The following is a 24,803-nucleotide window of genomic DNA, read 5'->3' as shown; positions in this document are numbered from 1 at the left end:
AAATTTCTCAATCCAACTGCTCCAGTTAGACCAATAATGTTTGCTTTACAACATTAAAAGCCAGGACACGAAACTTGACTTTGCATCGTGAGTAAGTGATGGGGCAGGTGAGAAACAACAAAACCATTGGTGACAAAGATGGATTGCTCAATAGTGTATAATTTCAATTTATTTTAGCCAGGTTATACTAAATAAAGCGTACGTTAGCTATTTAATTTTTTAGGGCTCTGTGACTTGAAACATTTAGGCTTAAGAAAACTTACTGAAATATAGGCTCTTGTGTCCGTGTACAAAACTGAGTACCGTGTGCTGCTGTCGTGCAAGGTTGGTTTTTCAATTACCACTGTGGGGAACAAACCTGGGCAGGCTCTAGAAATTGATTACACCACAGTTTGTAAGTTTTGTTGCTTTAACACAATAGCGTTAAACAGCTCGTTTTGCAGCAATTACGATGTCAATGTCGGCGGTGACGTCTTTGGTTCCGAGCCAAAAATCAGTGTTTGCCATGATAAATACAAATAAACATAGGCCCTGGAGGGCTTTTGCACTTTGCCTTTCCTAGCGGTACTGTTTGGGTCTCCACCGAGAAGCGAAGGCAGGCTAGCAGTGAGAAGGCAATTACATGTGTGTGCGCTCACGGGAATATCGCTATTGCATTCAACTCTTAACCTTCTCAGTCCCAAAGTACCCGAATGTGTACCGTTGTTTAAAAAGCCACAGATAACCACAATGCAAAATTCACGCATTCAAATTTGTCTCGCCACAATCATGGCCGCTCAATCTTCCCTCTTTGGTGTGGCCTGCCGAGTCGCCTCCCAAACAAAAGAAAATAAGCGCGCTGAAAGCAAAAGTTAACAGACCGGCCCCGACGGGAGGTGAGGGCGCTGCATACTGCCGAGGTGACCCCCCTTGCACATGCCAGCACTGCGTCGTGCGAAGGTGCAATCCCATCCTCCCTATTTCGCGACAGTCGTATCCTGCCGTCGTTTGGTCAGCATTCGATGGCATTTTGTTCTTCCAGACTGCTGTTATGTTTAAGTCCGCACTCCATATTAAGAAGCTATTGAGTTGGTTTGTGGCCAACTGGGTGGAGTTCTTAGCAGCTCGCTAGAAAACATACTCAGACAATTTTGGAAACCACTTTCTGCAAAGCCCTCAGTAAATGAAATCTCACAACGTTTGAGGAATAAATTATGCATATACATGTGAGCCTATTTACGAAGAAACGTTACTGATAGCTGTCTGATTCACATTAAACCTACATGTATGTCGCAGAAATAAATACGTCACGATGCTCAAATAAATGTGCCCAGTATACCTTTATAAAAATAATCATAACTGATTATTGCCCGATTCACATTACACCCAGATATATGTCGCGGACATAAATATGTCACGACGTGAAAATAAATACGCACAGTATACACCTTTATAAAATGCATATTAACTTTGGCTATTTTGTCTACACAGAATTTGGAGCCACTCTATTTTAATTGTGCACAACAGGCCTGCCGTAGCCAGGAATCTTTTGGAGAAACAGCCATTATCATTATTTTTCCTTGGTAAACCCCCTCCCCCCCCCCCCCCCCCAGCCACTGGCCTGATTCACAATAACATTATTATCGCAATGTTGGGTTATCGTACGAGTGAGAACAAGACGAGAATCTTGTGCTTTCTTATTGCTTCAATCGGACAGCCAAACTTGCCGCGTGCATCTGATGGAGCGCCTCTATATGGAGAACCATCTACCCACAAAAAAATTATTGTTGGTCTAGCTAGGTAGTTTTACATAACTGGCTTTGGCATATTGCTACAAGCATATTAGGCATTGGTTCATTTCATGCACAACATTGGTCTAACAGCGCACATCTAGTAAAAAAAACATAGCTTTTGTTACTGACCATATGTCGGGCCTGCTAACACAATAATTTCACCAATGTGCCTATGTCACCAAAATGCTTCAAAGTCTATAAAGTGGTTAAAATCTACATATATAGCCCAATTTGGTTGCTATTCAGGGGTAAATTTCAATTTCTTTGGGCTTGAAATAGCTTGTGAAAGGTCTAAATTACAGCAAATGAACAATATAATTACAACACAAATATTAGTTCGTAATAATAATCATATTTGGGGTATTACGTGCCATAACCAGGATATATGATGATGAGCCCCGCCAGAGTGGAGAATTTAGAATATTTTCGATCATCTGATGTTCTTTAACGTGCAGTGACATAGCATAGTACATGTGCTCGGCCAGGATTGTCTTCTTTCCTGCGTTCATCGTACTCCTTGCACTAATATGTGTCATTTGGTTGTCCACCACTAATCCATTTAAATTGATGCAACCTGTTCATGAGAGCATGACAAAGCACATGTGAAAGTACCGGCGCAGATAGCTCACTGTGGTTGAAGGGAGCTTTGGGAGAAAGACCTGCGTCGCCGACATATAGCGCCATAGCCGATGCGGCGGGTTGAAAGAGAACTAGCGCTCTCACATGCGTAGAGGAGCGTTCGGCGGGCCACACCAAAAGGGGAGATCGAGCAGCCATGCCCCAATAGTCTTGTGTTGCTTTCCCTAAGTGCCAAGAAGTGGTGCTATGTGGCCAGCCATCTTGAAAAAATAAGTAAACAAAAATGGCTGCGCACAGCACAAGCGCTCGGCTATGTCCTCATGATATGTAAAAGCTTTTTTTTTTCTTAGTTGTAGCAAGAATGACACCATCTATAAAACATTCCTTTAGCTATGGACACCTGAAAAATCATAATAGAAGTAATCTCAGTCTTATAATTTTGCCACACACAATGATACAGTCTTCGAAAGTTCAGGATACCTGTTTGGGCATTGCGAGCCTCAGTTGTGTTTCTAACACTTTTTCGCAAGGAGACTGATAAGCTGACTAGTCATTAGCTACTAGTATTCGACCGCTAGTAGCAGTCTGCTGCATAGCCAGAGGGTGGCAGATTGAGCCCGGGCGTACCATACCAGCATGTCAACAACTGGTCAAAGTGCATGATCTCGCCCATACACAACTGCACCAAATTCAGCACAGCATTCAATACACCAACCCTACATGTCAATCATTCGTGTAGCCTTAAGGAGAGGATCAACCTTCCTGAAAGGAAGAAATTTCTGGCTACACCTCTGATATGAATTCACCCATTTAGTGGCTGTGATGACTGCTGATCTGCACTCAATATCCTAATTTTAACTGTTAGACAAAGCTTATAAGCGTCAGAACAACCCTTCAGGCTTGGTGAGACACATCCTGCAGATAACAGACACGGCTATGAACATATCAGCTAAATCTTGCAGTCGTGAACAGCACAGAAAACCTAAAAGCAGAGCACAAAGTTGCCAATATCTCAAGTGCCCTGTTTTCACATACAGACGCCTGTGCTCATTCTCTCCGGAGCTGCCAGTGTCTGCTGTTCGACATCGAATAGCAGGTGCGTTGGACAGCAAAGAGCAAGTCGTCCATGCTACTGGACAATAGTTGACATTAATCAAGAGTGGCATTTGGATGAGATGCGCTTCTTGCCATGGGGGGGGGGGGGGGGGGGGGGCACCACATGCCAACACCACCCTCCACAGTCTGCTAACATTGCAGAGTGAGACACACTCACACAGGGATTGCAATGGGAGAGAACAATTGAGTTTTATCATGTGTGCTGGAGGTCATAATGCACACTGATGTAACTTTCGTAAGACTTGTTTGGCGAGTAGGGTTAACATCAATGGGGTACCTGACCTTTCTGCTCCCTCCAAATTCTTTTCTTTAATCTGTGTTATTCCAATTATGTACCCCATTGATGTAACTTTCCCCCATGCCACACTTCCCTATACAGCTTTCGGTGCCTTTATCAGGACTAGAGAAGAGAGAAAGTGTTTAAACTATGCGACAAACCCCTGCAACTCCACTCTACCTTATACATTCAAGAAATATTCGTAACAATTGATTTGTAAGGCAATAAATTCTGATACTGAGATTATTCGATGGCTACTTGAAAAGTGGCCTATTTTAAACGCTTACAGAACACACATAGCTATTTGCCAACACTTTACAGACGGGAGTGGTGACAACTACATTGTAATCAGCCATTTAAACTGCAAGAGCTCTAAAGTTTTTTCGACCAATAATGATATGCCAGGCAACAATGACTATAAATGGCCGATCGAATTGTGCATCTGGATATTGAATGCTGCAGCATACTGAAACCAGCCCAAGTGTGCTAGACAACTGCATTGAAATTCTCATAATAGATGTAGAACTTGGCAGTTTCGATCCCTTTATTACGTCATTCTGTTTAATGGGACTTCGAAAGATGGCCGACTCTGTAAAATTGGTAATTTTTGAAGCCAGAAAATACATTCTGGTGTAGCTAAGCTCACAACTACTCAGAGGGTTGTAATTATAGCATACTTTTCTGCCTTGAAGCTGCTGCACAGGTTGGGTTCCAAGGTTCTGTAAAGCAATAAATTACTTATTAGGCTTCTCTACCAAGCATATACACAAGAACACATTCAAAATGAAAAAGAAAAACATTGCCTAGTGAATAAATGTCATTTAATTTTACTCATAAGGTATGTTTAAAAAACCTACGAAGTTACAAAATGTTGCATCATGCATGCACGAGTAAGCATCAAATCCTTATTGCTTAGCGCCTGGATGCACTTTCCATACCACACGTAACAAACAACCAAAACAATTTATACATTTACAAGTTACAGTAAGGAGTTAAATAAACAATGCTCTAGCTTCAATGTGAACACTACAGTAGCTAATAGTGATCCAGAGTGGGAACCATGAGAAGGAAGACTGCACAGCTGACAAGAGTATATGAGCAGAATGGTGCAGTCTGCCTTTCTATAAGTAATCATTGGAGTGCACCAAGGAATTCAGGGCAGCACAACTGAAGTTCCACGTCATTATGACTACAAACTGCCGTGCTCACAAACATTTGTGCCTTGAGTGCTACTGATAAGCACAAAGTGGAAGAAGATGCAGTGCTGTATAGAATGGCTATGTGCTCAATTATTCAAACACTATTAACTACTAAAATGATTTCCATCGTAATGGGCCTAGCTGGAGCCTCGCTAACACCACTCAGTATGTATTTAAAAAAATTGGTGCATCATTCTTCCAGATGAACTGTACTGGCTTTATTTGTGCACTTTTATTGCATTTGATGTGGCAATAGATTTTTTCTCTTTACTGCCAACCAGATAAAGCCTCTTAAAAAGGTGCAGTCATGATGCTGCTGGAAAACAATCTTTGCTAGATGATAATATCTTTTAAACAACACCCCCTCCTTCATTTAAATAAGCTCTCTGGTCCTTATCGCTCAAGCAGGATTCCTGCTTAGGTAATTTTTTCCCCCTCTCTACTCCTCTCATTGAAAGGACATCCCATGCATTTTCTTAGCTCTGTCTTCCATCACAAAATTGTAAAAAATGAAATCACTATAGCTAAAAATGAGTCTGTAGCAGCCAAAATAGTTTATTTTAATATTATGGCAATACCTGACACATGTAGGCAGTCCATGTACATACAAAATAAAAGCTAAGTCTTTAAATCCCAGGCTAGAGTTGCCTAACAGTGGCTGTCCCTTCATGTCAGTCAAAGTGGTCAAGGTTCCAAGATATCTGCTGCTCAAAGTCTACACAAGTTAACCAATTAAAGACTGCGACTATGTTACAAAAACTTTTGAAGTCTAGCCATGCGAGCTTAAATGCAAAGCATTTATAGTGTTCTTTCAAGGACACACCACTTCATCTTGTGGAGGGTGACTTATTTTTTTTTTGCTCTAGCTTGGTACATATTCTTTTTTATTACTGTTATTGGCAATGATGATGTACAGCATTATTTACTATTTCAACAGACAGAAACCTTTACAGCACATCAGATAGTTCCTTTGGACAAGCAGGACAGTACTAATTAGCCTAGAGACTAAATATTATTCCTACATAAAAAGATATGGGCAAGTAAAGAGAAGATTACCAGTCGCACACCAGACTTTCTACTGCCGCTATTTTTATGTGTTTGTGTGTGTGTATGCACATGTTTGAGTGCTAAATGTAATGGGCAGTACAAAGCAGACACTACATAGATACGCCAGGGCGAGGAAAGTAGCACAGTGATAAAAAAAGCAGTGGTATTATTAACACACCTTACCAATATGCAATGTCGAGGCAAGGAGAGACTAAACCTTGTAGACTTGAACCACGAAACTTGCTGATAAAAAGAAAGAGGCTGCTAAGATCAGCATAAGCTAAAGATACATGCTAAAGTGAAACATGACTATCGGAGACAATATATATAATAAATGAAAAATGCTTTTTCAATGCTGCTTCATTTAAAAAAAACTGGTTTTGGAGTGTAAAATACAGTAAAACCTGATTAATTCGATCTCAGCTATTTTGATATCCCACTTAATTCGAAAGCTATCAGAGGTCCCGCATTTCGCAATCTAAGTTTGAGTCGATGATTTGAAGCAGCGGCCTGCAACAGTCCGGTTAATTGGAGAACTTTGAGTGCCATGTGCACATTTCCTATTTCGATTACGCTGAAAATCTGCGGAAACAACGGCCCTTAGGAGCCACAAGGCGATGTAGTGCACTGATACTAATACTGATACTAATGAGTGACAGGTGAAGCATCCCAACTTCACTTATACCAGTGCAAAAACATAAAAAAACAAAAAAGGTATAATTGTGGTCACTCGAATATGCACCAGCGAAAAACGTGTTTCCCAACAGACGTGTTTCGCAACAGACATGTTTCGCAACACAGCAAAAACACGCGGGCAGCACATCACATGCTTCTCGCAGCATTGGCGCATCGATCTTGACCAACTAATTTTTTCTGAAAACATCAGAAAATTAATAAAAGCCACCCTGATGCAATTTGCAATGTATGAAAACCCCCGATCGGCGGTTGCTTCAAACATTACACTGCTGGTGGAGTTTTTGCCAGCAGTGTCTACTTCTGAAAGTCAGTCCGAGAACTTCAAAAAAAAAAGAAGAAAAAGACCATGTTTTCCTGCCAAAACACATAACGAATTCTGTAACACTGTCCGTTATTAAATTATTTATTTTACCATAAAATGGGCGAATGGTAGCCGACGCTGAAGGGAGCATATGACGTGCTGCCCGCGTGTCACCACTGTATTGCAGTGAAGCCTGTCTGTTTATGCAGGCGCATATTTTAGTTGACCACGAGACTGCATTTTTTTATTTTCATTTATTTACTTTTATGCTGACAGCAGCGAGGCCTGCCATTCCCTCTTGTTTGTGACACAATTAAGAAGAGGTATTGCTCGAAAACATACCCCTTGGAGCAGCAAACTAGGTGGCACAGGAGATGACCACTGCTGATTACTTTCAGTATTTCTAAGTTCCTTGCACCCCAATTTTAGTATGTTTCGTTAATTTGAATTCTTGCTCAATTTGAAGATTCTTCACAGTCCCAGTGACTTTGAATCAACGATGTTTTACTGCAGATAGTTCTTAAGTTTGTTTAGATAATTTTTCAAGCCTGTAACTTTTGGGAGCAGTACTGTCTCTTTGCTATTCAATCAATTTTTAAAGTGTCCTGAACCTCACTACATGCTTGGTGAAATAGAGCAGAAAGCAGCATCTGGTTTCTGCTCTAGACAGCCAAATCTTGCAGTCATGCATGGGAAGAAGCGTTCATAAGTGCAGCACAGAATTGTCACTTTTCGATGCACTCCTTTCATACAAAGGCCCGTCCACTCTCTTTGGCAGGCAGGGTGTCAGCTCCATGTCACTGCTGCTATTGGCTAATAGCTGACGAAAATCGAGGGTAGCATTTGGATTAGATGCACTTTTCGCCATGGAGTGCCACCACATGCCATCGCAGCATTCTATATTGCGCTAAAATTGATGGTGCCGCCATGCGCCAACGCAGTGCTCTATAATGTGCGAAGGTTAGAAAGCCACGACACTTGCGCACACCAGATTCAAACCAGAAAAAAGCGATTGCGTTTCACAGTGCATGCTGACGAAGCTTCTTCTCCCCGCGTCATCCCTCCCAGTGTAGCTTCCACTGCCCTCATTTTGAATGAAAAAAGATGGAAAGCACTTAATGTGTTCATCAAATCTCTATAACTCTGCTTGTTCTTGATAGATTCAAGAAATTTTTGTGGCAATTGATTTGCGAGGCAATAAACTCTGATGGTGCGGCTATTTCATGATCCCTTGAAAAGTGGTTCAGGATACCTTTAAAATGCCACGTTCTTTACCACTAGTGTCACAGAGTGCAGAAGTACTATCACTGTGTTTTAGGGCACAACACAATTTTGAAAATCTTGCAGAAATCACCAACAAAAATTAATATGTGCAAAGTCCAGTTTAGATTCTTCAGACATGCGGAAATCTACCCACCTAACTCTCTCGCTGCATAAAGTTTTTTTTTTTTTTCAACTTCTGCAGTAAGCACATAAGATTGGATATTTACTGACAATTTTTTGCAAGTCAATACCAAACATCTTATTTTCACCTGAACCCACATCTTCATGTAAGTGTGCATTAAGGTTAATCATGGAATGGACAAAAACAGTTGGCTAGAGGTAAAGTAGAAATCCCTAAGATATGGCAAATTGGCGTTGGAAAGTGAAAAGAGTGGAGGGTCGAATTCTGGTCCAAAATACAAAGCTGATGCTGAAGTTCACGGCCCAAGAGAAAGGTGGAGAGGAAAAGGTACAACGAGAATACAAAGCATATAGCTATTTCTTATGTGTGTCGGCATTTTAACCTCTGCACAAGCCACTAAGAAAGGTGGTTTAGTAGTCATATTCTCAGCATAAAGGGCGGTCACAGAATATGCTGAACCGAGTAAACCAGCCTGTGAGCATAGGCGAGTCATGAAACATGAACAGAGTATACAAGGCTGCACACCAAGAGGAGATGCAGTTGCACTCGAATGTGTGTGTGTGCGTGTGACGCATGCCTTATTCACTTGTTTGCTAACTAGACAAAAATCAAAACACAGTAGTGCTAGTCGGTAGCTATTGCTACCCTTGTACAGACAATGCGCAGTGTAGAGCCATATGGTATTGCAGTCGGCTCAGACTGTACACACTTGCGACATTATGATGTTTTCATTTTTTGTATGTTTACTGCATGTAGAATAAACCACAGATTTGAAGTCTGGCATGTGTTCTGTAGCCTTCTCTTTACCCATCCATATCCTTTTCTCTACTTCATGCTTCTTCCTTTGCTTGTTTCTCCTCAGCCTGAACTAACAAGCCCAACTTTCTACTTTCACAGCATTGATTTGCCTCGTTTACCACAACTTTTTAGTTGTGGTTAACTAATGCTCTTGTTCATTTTATGACCACTATCAGGGTTTAGCACACGGAATGCTGTTTGAAAACTTTAATGTTCTCATCAATGATCATGGTTCCCCTTATCTACAATATATTACACACAAAAAGAGAAGGAACAAGGTATATAATAGTTCTTTGATTACGTGTACCACTCAAAAAGCACAGTGTAGCTTGACAAACGTGACACTTAAGTGTACAGTGTGTGTGCATCAAGACAATAAATAGAAACTTGGAAATATTTTCCAAAATATACCATTAAGTTTACTAGGCAGCAAGCATACTTTAATAACACAGTACAAAATGAAAAATCACTTTTGAAACATTGCTCAGTAACATTTATAAAAAAAAGCTAAAAGTGTAGTACACACATTCAAGTCATCTTTAAACCTAAAGAAAATAACCAAATAAATGTATATACAAAGGTGCACATAACATGCATTCAAGATGCTTCATGCATAATGAATCGGTGAGTCTTACCGGGAGATGCGGCCATGCCTCACAGATGGAAAAGGAATTGAGATGAGAGCACATGCAAGTCAAAGCATGAACCACAAAGAGAAGCACAAAAATATAGAGATAAGCAAAAGCAAAGCATACAGCATCAAAGCACACTGCACTTTTAACCCAGTGATATGGTAACAAATGCTGTTTCACAATATGTATTCATGCCATAAGCTTTAGTATGACGCTTGAACACAAAAAAGCCATACAGAAGAAAATTCATTTAGGAGCCTTCTGAAACCAAAAATAGATCAATTCCTTTCCAAGACTTTTTTGTCAGTTGTAAAAAAAAAAAGCCAAAACTAGCCGGAGTTAGTAGAAAAGTTAGGCATGTGAGAACTTAAGCATATTTACCCCTTCAAATGCTATTTTATGCAAATCAAGTATGATAGGCTTCATGCAAGATGTTACATTATAGTTAATAGAATAAACAGAAAAAGAAATGTATAATCTTAAACGGCCCAGTAAATTAAAACAATTAATGCTCTGAATTTTTTTCACAAGCTTACAGTTCAATACATTTGGCCAAGACAAAAAAACTTGAGGTTTCTGTAGCTACCACTGCATCATTCAGATTCCATGTTAGTAAAAGAACAGTGGATATACAAGTTTGTGCAATTAGGAAGCAAGATGCTTTATGGCAAAACCTTGCCTGATAAAAATTACTGTATCTGTTATAATCATAATTGGGGCTAAACTGCAATATCCTTATGGAAGCAAAAATATGGTGGTGACTTGACGTTTAGCTTGAGCATCTAACCACAAAAGTACACAATGTACAGTCTTGAGACAAATACTGTACATTACGGAAAGGTTTTCAATTACCCGAATTTTGGCTTACATAATTTCATGCAACCATTCGCATCAAAAATTATTTTTGCCATGCATAATCTATGTGGGCATGATCATGTTCAAGTGCCACATTTTGCATGAACACAAACACTAACACACAAACACTTTTTTTCCTAAGGTCTTCCTCATTTGTGTAACACTCTTATTCTGCATCAGCAGCAGCCAATGCAACATTCACAGCGATAAAATGAGACCGTACATATGACCCGATAGGTTTTGAGAATATGAATGACAAAAAGTGCAATTTTATAGAATCTTAAAGGGATACTAAGGACCATTTCATGAATTAAAATTTTTTTATATTTTGATACCAGGTAATCACACCAGATTTTACAAGTTTAGGCTCAATGAAATGCACATGTTCAGTAAAAAAAAAAAAAAAAGCCCAGAAAAAAAGAACTGCAGCTGCCACATTTCCAATGGCGCGTAACAAAATACTGAGTAAGTGCACAACCTAGGCCAAGTTCCCCCTCCCGTTGGCGTGGTTTGCTAGTGCCAAAAAGGATAGAGACAGAAACCCTTGCACGCAAACTGAAAGCAGGCTTTTTCACATATGAGTCACAATTATTTCAAAATCCAGTCATTCTCATGATGCACGGGTATCCCTTGAATTAAATTCCCCTGTTGACATGTCCTGCTATGTCCACACAGGATAATGATACCAGAGGTCGTTACAGCATGTACAAGTGCAGATTACTATGCACCAACATCCTGTGGTTAAAGTTGCACAGCTCTGAATACACTTCATGTGAGGAAGGCATGAGCCACCATTTTAGTTGCAGATTACCAGCAACTCCAGACCACCCCAGAAAGTCGCCATACGAAGTAGCTGTTTGGCTTGCCACCTGAGAATGCGTGTGCTATGCGTTGATTCTTCCATTTATGCATAGTGCAGATACACTGGTACACTGGGCTTTTAAAAAAAATGCCGCAATAAATATAATTGCTGAAAGTTTCGTATAGTAGAGAACAATACGAGGGTATGCATTGAACTGGAACAATGATGCATGATTTTTATTTTGATGTGGGGGAAAAAACCTGGAAAGGTAGGCTATACTAGGATGCATAGTGCATGATCATGATGAGCATGCCAGCTACAAGGATGCAATCTAGAAAAAAATGTGATCCATAAAATGTGGCAAAATATTGTAGTAGCAAATTATGCAATGTATTTTGCAGAATACAGCTGAAGTGAAATTTCTTTAGAGTCCCTTTAAGTATCCAACCTCCTGTGCTTATAAATACTTGGCAAAGTGCACTAGAGCCACGGATAATCACTTTAAACAGTACTTCCACTTTTATGATATTTTTGAACCGAGAGCCGCATGTGATTTATCACTTAGGGGCCATAGCAGTCTAAAAGAATACCAACCACATGAAACGTGCAGGCCAGAAACATTATCACTCATAGACCTTGACACATCCACCATTAATCTCATGTAATCTTGCTCAAGTGAGAATACTGTTGAAACTGATCGCATGTGAATATTACCACTAACCTGAAATCTAAACAATTACAGTAGACAAAAATCTCTTGAACAGAACAGCAGTTTAATTGGAACTGCCTCTCTTATATGATTGGTTCTGGGTTTGTTCACTGCACTCCTGCTCCTCTCTCAGAGAATGGAACTGTTATTAAATGGGACACATTCTCCTGGTGCCTCGAGGTTCCGCTTAATTAGAGCATACTGCATTTTATTTACACCACCTTTCTGTAGGTTCCACACTTCAAAAGATTCAATGGGTGGCAGTACAAACGGCTGCAACCACACGCATGCCGGCATTAAGCAACATGCATTATTATTAAAGTATAAATAATTTACCACAGTGAGATGCTAGCATAAAATTCTAAGTGGAATATAATATTTTTGTCAAGTTTAACATTGACAAAATATACAATGATAGTTGCTTGATCATTACTCTCATACATTATTATGAAATAGTAAACTTATAAATATTGTATAAAAAGTAAATAACATAAACCTTCAAATGTATTGATAAAAGAAATCTGCAGTGACCCAGTAATCAATGTTACTTAAATTTCTGAAATTAACCAGCAAGTCTTGAGCAGGCATATTACAAGGTATAGTATCTTGACACAGCAACTATAAAACCGAACTAAGAAACCCATAGCTGCGCACACCTAAGAGATCCAGACAGAGGCTGTACACTGCTGGTGTAATGATGGTAAAATGGCAAAACATGCAAATTATGAGTAGAACAGCACAAATTATACCAATATAGTTTGTAATCAATTGGAAACAATAAAAAATATGTTATTCTCACCTGTTTCATGTGCTCGTGAATAGGAGCACGACGAACTAGAGGAGTTTGGTGTCTGCAATTCTGTAATGATAGGTTTCTTCAACTACCAGCACAAATCAACTCCTCTATCTATATACCAATAATCTTCCAGCTTAACATTTGTTAGGAAGCTTTGAATGCAAGAATAAGCAAAAAAAAAAAAAACACTGCCAGCTATTAAATACATAATTTTATTTAACTATAGTTAAAAATATGTCACTATTTTGCCACATTGAATTCAACAGATGTGCACTTAAAATCTACTATTGGGGGGGAGGGGGGGGGGGACAACTGTCCAGTCATGACCAGCAGCATGTACATGCTTCTGTACTACAATCCTCACTAATCACTAAGCCCAATTTTGAAATGTCTTGCACATAATACCATGCGCAAGTTTGCTTTGTCTGCACGCCATAATGACCACTTTAAGTACTGAATATGAGCTATGCTCATCTTGTATATTTTAACACTGAAGAGAGTTCTTTTCGGGGCAACTAGGACAGATAAATTCGTTCCAATGATACTGCATAAAAAGAGGTGATCTCACTTAGTTGAACATGTTTGCAAGAGTCTTGTAAGCCCATGTTTAATGTGGCTGAGTCATCAAGCTACAGAGATCATTTAAAGTACTAGTCATGTTATATAGATGGACAGTCTATGTGGCTCCGAGGTCAATGAAACTGTCAACCAAATTGATCCAGTACTGCAGTGGATGAAGCTGATTCATCTCAATGTGTACCTTCATTACCTCCATGCAATTGCCACTGACTTTCAGAAACTTTGAGAGAATGCAAACAAGTTTCACTCATCTAACACTCAAACATTTTATAAACTCAAGACAATCAGATGCTTCCGACAAGGCACACATTGTTGACAAACTAGTAATGTAAGCGAGGTCTCCAAGGAAACATGCTTCTGGTGTCAGGAGTGTTTTCAAGTCAATAACACAGAAGCTACATTTCAACTTCCTTCCAACCTTCTCAATTAAAAGGATGCAGTAAATATAGTAGAAGCACCATGAGCAAGACTGAACTCAAGATGGCATCTAGTAACTGCATATACTGGGCTATAAATATATATACATCATGTTTTTTGCTTTCCTTCCATCCTTTTTATATCTGTGAACATGTTTTCATACTTTTTATATGGCATTTCGGGAGCTCATTTTCACACTTATCAGAGTCTTAAATACAACTGTTCAAAGAAGCAGTGTACTGAAGCACATATAATACGCATGGGCACATCATATGCCCATGTACTCTCCCTGAAGAGGGCATGCCAAATGTCACACCATTTTTAACCTTTCCCCAATATAAGAAGCACAGCAGAGTGAAAGCCCCAACAGCATGAATAATTAGTCAGTTTCAGTAGCCAGCAATGCTGAAGTCTCACTGTACATTTTCCAAAATTTTTCAAAGCATCAGACAAATCACTGCTGCAAAATGAAACTTTTTTGGGGCACCACACATAAATGCATCAACATAAATCACAGCAGTATTTTAAAACATCCTTACTTCAATATTACAGTTAAATAATAAGAAAAAGCAAGCTGTAAATAAAAGTTCTGGTGATGATGCAGCAAAAGAGAATAGTGAGAAAAAGAGATAAGCACCATTTCCTTCCACTCCAAGTGCCACATGATCAGGAGCAGCATTACTTTGTATATGTAATCACCATAACAGGAATGCACTTTTTTTTCCTGACTTTGATTGTGAGATGAAAGGGCCCCAAACGTTTAGTCACCCTCTTCAATTTCCCATCTATAACTATTTTTGAGGCAGTCATTTCAGGCTACTGTTCATACACAAAACGATCTCGCGATGAAATCAGCTGTAATGCAAATGAAAATCATCTACAGAAATTCCATATAATACATGGAAACTGAAACTAAATGTCAATATGAATTTTTTTGGTTTTCCGTCAATACTGCTTTCCTTTTGAAAAACTAAAGCCTGATTAAACATTTAGTGTTGACAGTAAGTGTTCATGAGTTAACTTTCAAAAACATACTGTGCCTTGCTAGGAGAATCTTCTCTGCCAATTTAAAAAGTAACCCTAACCAAGTAAACAATACAAGAGTTGCCAAATGATAGAAAATGTTTCCCAAAGACAATTTGTTATGCTAACATAGAAGCATAATATGGAAAAAAAGCCTTCACAGAGACAGTGGTGTTAGCGCTAGCATCAAGCAAGATAAATTTTAGTCACAGCAATCAAAAGGTACTGTGCTCATGCAATCAGCTGTGTCAATTTAGGGCTAAGTATTGTGCACACTTTCATTTCCACCACCTACACTTCATGTACCATCGTTATAATATTGCCCCAAGTGCTTATAGCAGAGTAAACATCCACTTTACAGACCATGCTCGCAGCAGCATTATGTGATTGCCTGGAGTAACTTTGCATGCCAGCTTTTACAATTCATCTTTATGTTTCATTCCATGAGCACTGTACATCACAGCAGTGACGGCCAATGCGAGTGGAAAGTTCTGTCACTGTACTTGTTTCAATTTCTCATTCATTTTAGCATACGTATCACTGACTTACATGCTAACCAAAGTGGCAGTTTTTGAAGCATTGGTAATCTACAGAAAGAGCTTAATTTGAAGTCCGGTGAAAGCCCAATGACTTCTTAATTTGGCACTAACAAACATGCTACTAGTGACACTATCTTGATTTAATAAATGCAGAAGGGCTGTGTAAATATTTGCTGTATGCTCTTTTTTGAAAACATGGTACCAGTTCTACTGAGGCGATAACATTTGATTGACTGGCCACCGATGGAGTACTTTGCTTCGTTATCAGCATGAATTTTAAAAGGGAATTCTCTAAACTTAAGCTGATATGCAATATGACAGAAACGCAGGCTAGTTGAATAAGCTTGATTGATTTATTGATTGATTGATATGTGGGGTTCAATGCCCCAAAACTACCTAATGATTATGAGAGACGCCACATTGGAGGGCTCAGGAAATTTCGACCACCTGGGGTTCCTTAATGTGCACCCAAATCTGAGTTAGGCTGCATAGTGGAAAATTTGCACACACCGTACGGAGACACAATGAAAAAAAAAAAACTACACAAGGACAAGAGCAGTCACTTCCTCAAGGACTGTCTTCAATGGCATGTTCATTGGGAGATGATGCCAGGATTAATTTGAGATTGTATCATGTGTGGTAGAAATGTGCAGTTAACCTCTCTACCCCACACGATACGATTTCCAGCTCAACAAGCATAGCTGGCTATCCTTATAGGTAGATTTTTTAGCCGCAAAAAGACTAAAGCTGCTGAAAAAGAAAAGGTCCTCCTTCTCGGATACACACCAATAGATGAAAAGCAAAATATCTTAAACTTTGGGCCCAAGTTCTCCGTAAAACCTTCTCTACAGATACCCGAGAGGCTCGCTTTAGCAAGGAAGACTTCAGTGATGTCAAGAACATCAGTGATGTCATAGAGAGAAGTATTATTGCATTAGACACTAGGTAGAAGCAGCGAGTACAGGATGTAGATGCAGATGTCCTTCTGAGAGATTGCTGGCTTACTATTTGTATTCAAGGTATTGAGGGTAGTAAAATCGTACAAAGAAGGTTATGTTCTCGTATTGCCAAACAATACGTATTCAAGTAAAGCTTGTTAAGTGATTCGCGAATGCTTTGAGGAAGTAAAAGTAGTCTCAGGAACTCAAAAAATGTGCTGTGGTATTTGTTGGGCTCGAACTTCGTGCGTTCCCCGAATAACTTATGTTATCCACCCCGTGGCCGGCGACCCCTCGTCAACAAGAAAGCAGGGCTACCGGAATGCGGGACGATGACTGTCTGCTGGCCACAAAGGACGCGACAACCCTGTGCCCCAAGGGGTGCAATAATGGCACCTTACAGGAGACCAAGCCAGGCTGCAGGTGGCCGGTACACGTGGAGGGTACACGTCCGCGTCAGCCGGACAATCAGAATCAGCAGAGGCGACGGCATTGGCGCACGGGCCAACTGTATTGATGGCCTGTCAGCCCGGCATCGCGGGAACTTACTCGGAGGCGCTTTTCCACGACCTGGCAATGCCCGTCGTCGATCATTCCGGGAACCGGTGTGAAGGAAACCTGAGCGATGGCGGAGAACCGATGAGTGGGCAAGAGACGGTGGGTCTTCGAGGTTGTGGCGAGGAGAGACACATCCATGCGTTCCGATTGGACTGTAAGAGTGGTGCGTTACGATTGGACTGTAAGAGTGGTTGAATGGGGAGACAGGGGATAAAACCAGGGGTGCAGGGAGAGAGAGGAAAGAAACCAATAAACGCCTCTATATCCAGATGATGTCGGAGCGGTCGTTTCCTCAAGGTGCCAGCAGATGAAAAGTTCTCGTCTTCGGCTTCCTTGGCGGCAGCAGCAAATGTCGCGCAACAAGCGAGAGGCGAGTGGAAAGAATAAACGGAACGTAACTGGCGCAGTCGGCAGGATCTGCATGGCTGAACTGAGGAGGACAGCGGGGAGCGACATCGGCCGAGACTGACAACCACCTTTAACTGACTACCACGCTGCGGGATCAACGAAGCAAGGCTAGTCCACCGGATTCCGAGGAGGAAGAGCGCACCGCAAGGCTACTTCAGGCGGGTACCTCTTGATTTTCTGTTGGGCGCAGGCGATGACAAAGCATTACAACTTGCGGGACAGAGAAAGGGACAACTCGGAAATGAACGGGGACGGGGCAGGAAACTTGCAGGCATTGGGAGTCGCCGACAGTGGCACAGGGGGTCATGATAGTGGCACGTCAGATACGGCGTCGGAACAGCAGCTAGCGCTGCTCCAGCTTCAACTAAAAATTGCTGAGGCGGAAACGGAGAAGCAGCGCTTGATGCTGGAAAGCCAGCGGCTACGAGCCCGTAATGGGGCAGACTCCAACGAGAGCGATGACAGCGTAGCGCTTGGCGGAAGGTCAGAGGAAGACAGGTGACTGAAATTCGCAAGCTTGTTAAGGGGTGTACTGGCACCAATGCCGAACCAAGAGGCGCTTGCGCCAATCTGGTTCGAGGATGTTGAGGCAACGCTCGAGTCGTATGAAGTTCCGAGCGAATAGTGCGCCGAGCTAGTTTTGCCACAGTTGAGTGAAAGGGCACGCGGGCTGCTGTGCAGGCTTACAGCAGAGGAGCGCAAAGCTTATGTTAAGCTTAAGTCAAGCATTTTGGAGGGTCTCAGGCGTTCGGCGGCGGAGTACAAGAGGCTGTTTGCGGGATTAAAAAAGGGAGAAAGGGGATCAGTTTGCCGTGAGCCTTGAGAATTATTTCGACCATTATGTCCAGAGTTCAAAGGTTTGATTGATTTGATTGATTTAACGTCCCAAAACCACCATATGATTATGAGAGACGCCGTAGTGGAGGGCTCTGGAAATTTCGACCACCTGGGGTTCTTTAACGTGCACCCAAATCTGAGCACAGAGTTCAAAGGTAGGCACGTTCGAGGAACTCAAGCAGCTAGTCGTTGCGGATCGCTTGAAAGAATGTTTGAGCCCGAAAGCGAGAGCGCATGTCATTTGTAATCAACAGGAGTCCTTTTGGCTGCCCAGTGGCGTGGCTAGGCTCACGGAGAGATTCGAGGAGAGCGAAAAGTACAAGGCAGCACATAAGAAGGCAAATGTAGAGGAGTGGCAAAAGAAAGCTAAAACAGCAGTAGATACACCCACGGACGGAAAAGGGAAAAGGCGATGTTTTGAGTGTAAGGGGGCCGACCACATTGCCAGGAATTGCCCCAATAAGGGCTCAGGTGCAAGGCAAGGCACTAGGCCAGCAGGACAACAAAACGGTCCAGTGGTCGCGAGGGTGACGGCTTCTGCATTCGGGTCAGAAATAGCAATGACAGACAGGTTGCGGCAGCGTAAAGAGCAGAAACAACCCTCACTGGAAACTGTAATGCTTAAGAGCTCAGGTCGATCATTAAATGCCGTGGTAGACTCAGGAGCGGAGGTGAGCGTCATCAGAAAGGCAGTGGTACCTCAGTACGATGGTACGGGTTCGCAAATTAAGTTGACGGGAGCATTCGGGCAACAGGTAACCGCTGAGTTGGCTTACGTGCCGCTCATAGCTACTGAAGGAAGTCCTTACGTGACGTCCGAGGCGGTGCAGTCGGCCGTGCTTTGTGCAATCACAGATAAGCTGCTAGACGGCCCCGACGCGCCGATCACGCCCAACGATTACGCACAGCTTCTCGAGGAAAGGGTTAACCGTGACATAGTGTCAGACGAGTGTTCAGCAGTCGAGGAGACCGAAGCTATAGTAGAGCTGTCAGATGAGGCATGCGAGGAGCAACGGGCGATGGCAGGCGTCATAACCGCAGAGAGCAACAGCGAAGGTTCCGAGTCGGTCAAAAGCAAACGACAGGAGTTTCGTGAGGCTCAGGAAGCAGACCCGGCTTTGCGAGATGCTTGGGCGCAGGCAAAGACCGGAACGCATGGTATGCTAGTTCAGGAAGAGCTATTGTATCATCAGGAACACCTCGCGGGTCGCATCTGCAAACAGCTAGTGCTACCATCGCACAGGTACAAAGAAGTGCTGAAAATGGCTCACGATTCACCATGGGGAGGTCATTTAGGAGAGCGTAAAACACTACAACGAGTGAAAAGCTCATTTTACTGGCCGCAGATGTCGCGAGATGTAAAGGAGTACTGTAGGTCGTGCCATGAATGCCAGGTGAAATCGCCGACGAGGCAGATAGATAGGGTCCCGATAAAGCCCTGGCCAGGCCCAGCGCGCCGTTTCAGACAGTAAACATGGACTGCACCGGTCCTATGGTACCCCCTTCGGCTAGAGGTCACCGCTATGCTCTTTGTGTCGTAGACTTACATACCAGATGGCCAGAGGTGGTATGCCTCCATTCCCTAACGACAAAGGCTACATGTGACGCGTTACTGCAGATATTTTCTCAACACGGGGTGCCAGAGACAATTTGCTCAGATCAGGGCACCAACTTTACATCGAGGTTGACAGGAGATGTTGCAAAGACTTGGGGCAACTCTAAGATTTTCCACGCCCGATCACCCGCAAAGCAACTGCTTAGTCGAGCGCTGGAACAGCACGTTCAAAAGAATGCTTTCTCACATAGTCAGCGAACATGGACGCGAGTGGGATAGGATGATTCTGTTTTTGTTAGGGGCATATTGTGAGGTCCCACATGCGACTACAGGGCGGTCACGGTTCGAGCTCTTGTACGGGCGGGTGCTGAACGGGCCCCTATCCATTCTCAAAAGGACTTGGTCAGGAGACTGGGAAGTGTCAGAATCATTGGGTATGCCAGCACCGGAATATCTTGCAAAGCTCCGAAGTAGTTTGGAAGAAGCTAGCGAAGGAGCCGCCCGACAGAGTGAGGTCACTCAGAAGGAGTACGTAGGACGCTATAACTTGAGGGCCACAGACATACAGTTCGTCACGGGGGACCAAGTACTATGGCTCAAGAAGGTCAGGGCGATAAAGGAGATCCCGGCTCCCGAAACAAAGGGATAGCTTCGTAGTTTCTTAGGGCTAGCCAACTATTATAGGGACTACGTGTTTGAGTACTCCAAAGTCGTTATGCCTCTGACTAACCTAACCGGCCAACGTATTCCGCAGAAATTACCTTGGAATACAGAGGCGCAGGAAGCTTTTGACAAGGTGAAAAACTGTCTAGTGCAGGCGTCGGCGTTGCAGGCACCAGATCCGAGGAAAGAATTTATCCTCGCCACAGATGCATCCGATTACACCGTTGGTGCGTGCCTGGCACAGCAGGATCTGGTGGGCGAGGCGCGCCCTATCGCTTTTCTGAGCAAGAAGCTTAGCCCGGCTCAGACTCGATGGGCCACCATAGAAAAGGAAGCTTATGCAATCATTTGGGCACCGGGGAAGTTGGATGCTTGGCTGTTTGGCGCTAAAATCAAGGTGATTACCGATCATAACCCACTCAAATTTCTGACTCTAACCACTCCGCAGAGCACTAGGCTGACACGCTGGGCGTTGGCACTACAGAAGTATAACCTGGAAATTGAACACAAAAAGGGGTGTCTAAACGCTAGTGCCGACGCAATGTCGCGGTTGGTGACTCCTAACGATGACGCATAAAAGGGACAGTGAGTTAAGGGGGGTGTATGCTTTGTTAGCGCGTGCGCGCGATGGAGTCAACGAGGTACGAGTGACAGTTGGTGCCTCACGTGTCGAGCCAGTGAACATGTGTGCATATGCAGTTGTGTTTGTGTCGCATGTCAGAGATACAGTGAAACACAGTTGGAGGAGAGGTGTTGGGCTCGAATTTCGTGCGTTCCCCGAATAACTTATGTTACCCACCCCGTGGCCGGCGACCCCTCGTCAACAAGGAAGCAGGGCCACCGAAATGCGGGACGATGACTGTCTGCTGGCCGCAAAGGACGCGACAACCCTGTGCCCTAAGGGGTGTAATTATGGCGCCTTACAGGAGACCAAGCCAGGCTGCAGGTGGCCGGTACACGTGGAGGGTACACGTCCGCGTCCGCCGGACAATCAGAATCAGCGCAGGCGACGACATTGGCGCACGGGCCAATTGTATTGATGGCCTGTCAGCCCGGCATCGCGGGAACTTACTCGGAGGCGCCTTTCCACGACCCGGCAATGCCCGTCGTCGATCATTCCGGGAACCGGGGTGAAAGAAACCTGAGCGACGACGGAGAACCGATGAGTGGGCAAGAGACGGTAGGTGTTCGAGGTTGTGGCGAGGAGAGACACATCCGTGCGTTCCGATTGGACTGTAAGAGTGGTGCGTTACGATTGAACTGTAAGAGTGGTTGAATGAGGAGACGGGATAAAACCAGGGGTGCAGGGAGAGAGAGGAAAGAAACGAATAAACGTCTCTATTCAAGATGATGTCGGAGCGGTCGTTTCCTCAAGGTGCCAGCAGATGAAAAGTTCTCGTCTTCGGCTTCCTTGGCGGCAGCAGCAAATTTCGCGCAACAAGCGAGAGGCGAGTGGAAAGAACCAAACGGAACGTAACTGTATTGTTTAAAAATCACGAGTAAGATAGGGGGGGTTTCACTAGTGAAAAAAAAAAACAACAGAAAAAGGCCGTACACTGGGGTGGTGGTAATGGTAAAGACGCGTAGATGTTCCATTTAAAGCAATAGTGTCGGAAAAAAACTTCACTGGCCCTTGTGTGCTTTTTTCGCTGTGTCTTCGTATCATGTGCGCGAATTTCGAACTTTTAAGGTAACTAAAAAAAAGTGCATATTACCAAAGAAAATATGGACAGAACAAATGAGCGTACTATAACTTACAGCAACTGTTACTTCACAAAAAGTGAAAAGCTTCCTTGTGCCTGTTTTTTTCACTCCTGTTGCAGATTGATGAACAAACATGTCATTACTTATACCTGCCACTTCATTCTAACCATAGGGCTGAAATTCCCCCCCCCCTCCCCAAAAACATTTATCAGCAAGAAATAAAAGAAATGTTTTTCTGTAATTCCTTATATAAACGTTCCTCATATAAAAACTGAAAATACCCATACTAAAAACACCCATTTAAATCATCACACCTATAAATGTTTGCTACAGGTGATGGTTTCTTTTCACTAATTGTATAAATCCTTCACAATTCTAATTATTGTAACCCTTGTGAATATTCCGTGACCAAATGCTACTACAGCTGATTTCAGGCCCTTTCTTGTACGTGTGTGCCTACCTTCGCATCACATACCACCTTATCATTGCCATCAAATCTGTTTCTGGAAACAACTGCCAATAATGTTTTTGAAAATCAACACAATTTATAATTTCAAATTTTACTCCTTACCTTCCTCTCGTTGCCTCTTTGGAGGCTATAGAGTAACAGTTAAAAGAAAATACTGGAACAAGAATTTTCCTGAAAATTTAATGATGACAGAAGTGAACATGTAGGCTAGACAATGTGCTACACGCATAAGAACCACCTACAAATGCGAGGCATCATTTTACAGTATACATATCACTATTTTGTGAGAAATTCCCTAAAAATGCAGCACAAACAAAAATTGCAACTATCTACAGCAGCATACCTGCCACCCTGGGGAGTTCAAAATCAGGAAAATTCATAAATTGAAAGATAAAAATAAATATAAAAAGTCTAGATTGCTTGATGCTCAGGACTGTGGAAGTGTCACATACAGCTATGAATGATTTCCAGCGAAGTTTTTACATGTCAACTGCAAATCGCACTGGTACTCGCAATTATACAGTGAATTATTGAGCAATACATGCATCTGTGATAAAGGGCCACAATTTGCTATGTCCCATGACAAGTAGTCGACCCCTCCCAACTTTAGTACACTTTACCGCATGAAACTGTTGTACTGCAGCAAATCTGACTTAAAATTCATTTTGCAGCATGAGAAACACTGCGGGGAAAAAAAAAAGATATGGCATATTGCATTAGTAGCCAGTGTTCATTATGATGTTTAGTTCGAAGTACACCAAAGAGAATAAAACCCCTGTCACACGTGGCAACTTAAGTGCACTTTGAGCAAGTGTACGTCCATTCACAAAGTGTCACTTTGGTGGTATGCTGCTTCACGAGAAAGCGAAGTGTACTTAGGAAATGATGATAGTGGCAATAGGTGAATAGTAGCACAACATATATTTGTTATTTTCGCACCCGTGCTTCAGCATCTGACCCCGCCATTGTAAAAGTAGCAACAGTGGCACATGCCATCACAAAAGCCTAGAGAATGACTCATCCAAATATGTGCAAGCGTGCAAAGAAGTAAACAACACAACGGACATGGCTGTTGCACGGCATGTGCTCTCACATCCCTCTATAGCAGTGGTTCTAAAAGAGGGTCCGCAGACTTTAGAGGGCCCGTGAAGCCATTTTTATGATCTGCAAAACCCGCATCCACTTTTTTTTTTTTTTTAGAAAAGTCATGCTTAGACTCTGTTCAAGGGCGACTGTGTCACGTATTTATGAAATGTCCAAAATGAAGCGATGTGACACGTTTGTTTGATGTTTTTGGTTGCAATAGAAGGTACCTGTTTCATACTCCAGTTGTGTTATTTTACCTACGCACCCCCCCTCCCTACCCTTTGCTTAAAGGGTCCCCTGTCACATCCACCAGTCCACAAAGGATCCCCGACACATCCATGGCTGAGAATCACTGCTCTAGGGAATGTGGCCGCTAACAGCCTAGAGAGTAGCGAGGTTTTTGTTTTATTATGACTTGTTTTGAATACATAGAAGTGTTGTTAATAAAGAAAACAATGGTATAAAAATACCTCAGCTGCATTTCCAAAATAAAACCTCAGCTACATTTGCAAGTGCTGTCTCACGTCCACTTTCCTTGCCTGCATTTTTAGTGCACTTCAAACTAAAAGACATAGTGCTCTAAAATAAACTTTTGTGCATTCAAGACTTCATTTGAACTGGGACAATGTTTTATGCCCTACAGTGCCTAATACAGTAGGAATGCACTGCAGAGTGACAAGAGAAAAAAACTGCTAGTCTATTTAGGTGTCATCATGACCTCCTCAATTAGATCAAAATAACACAGCAAACCATAAATTATAAAGGCCACATACAAATTAGATGGCAATACTAAAGCCAAACCAACATATGTCAAACTCATACATGCTAAACTAAAGAAAACACTAAATAAATAAGTAAAGTGTTTCCATATACCGTATTTACTTGATTCTACCACGCCATCGATTGTAACGCGCACCCGGTTTCGACGACGAAAAAAAAAGTAAAACATCGATTGCAACGCGCACCCATTTTTCTCGTTGGCCCGCCCGATCATATCACTCGAAAAAACGACTCCTTTCGGGAGCGTCTTCCATTTAAATATG

At 42.4% G+C, this 24,803-nt stretch overlaps 1 protein-coding gene across 6 annotated transcripts in view; it reads right to left on the bottom strand.

Annotated features, from left to right (window-relative positions):
- The window catches only part of LOC119186599 (transcription initiation factor TFIID subunit 4), a 133,860-nt gene that overhangs the window by 49,359 nt on the left and 59,698 nt on the right, over nt 1-24,803 (bottom strand). For 3 of the 6 annotated variants that reach the window (XM_075877422.1, XM_075877417.1, XM_075877419.1), the window contains 3 exons: nt 12,988-13,047; nt 9,826-9,843; nt 4,422-4,463 (listed from right to left, as the gene is read on the bottom strand). In XM_075877422.1, coding sequence (XP_075733537.1) covers nt 4,422-4,463; nt 9,826-9,843; nt 12,988-13,047 — 120 coding nt within the window. The remainder of the gene's footprint in view (nt 1-4,421; nt 4,464-9,825; nt 9,844-12,987; nt 13,048-24,803) is intronic. The other 3 variants (XM_075877418.1, XM_075877420.1, XM_075877421.1) reach the window with 2 other exon arrangements.

This window comes from Rhipicephalus microplus, chromosome X, assembly GCF_043290135.1.
Source record: "Rhipicephalus microplus isolate Deutch F79 chromosome X, USDA_Rmic, whole genome shotgun sequence".
Classification (NCBI taxonomy): domain Eukaryota; kingdom Metazoa; phylum Arthropoda; class Arachnida; order Ixodida; family Ixodidae; genus Rhipicephalus; species Rhipicephalus microplus.
The sequence above is the reverse complement of the archived record's forward strand: the minus strand, read 5'-3'. Positions and strand labels throughout refer to the sequence as shown.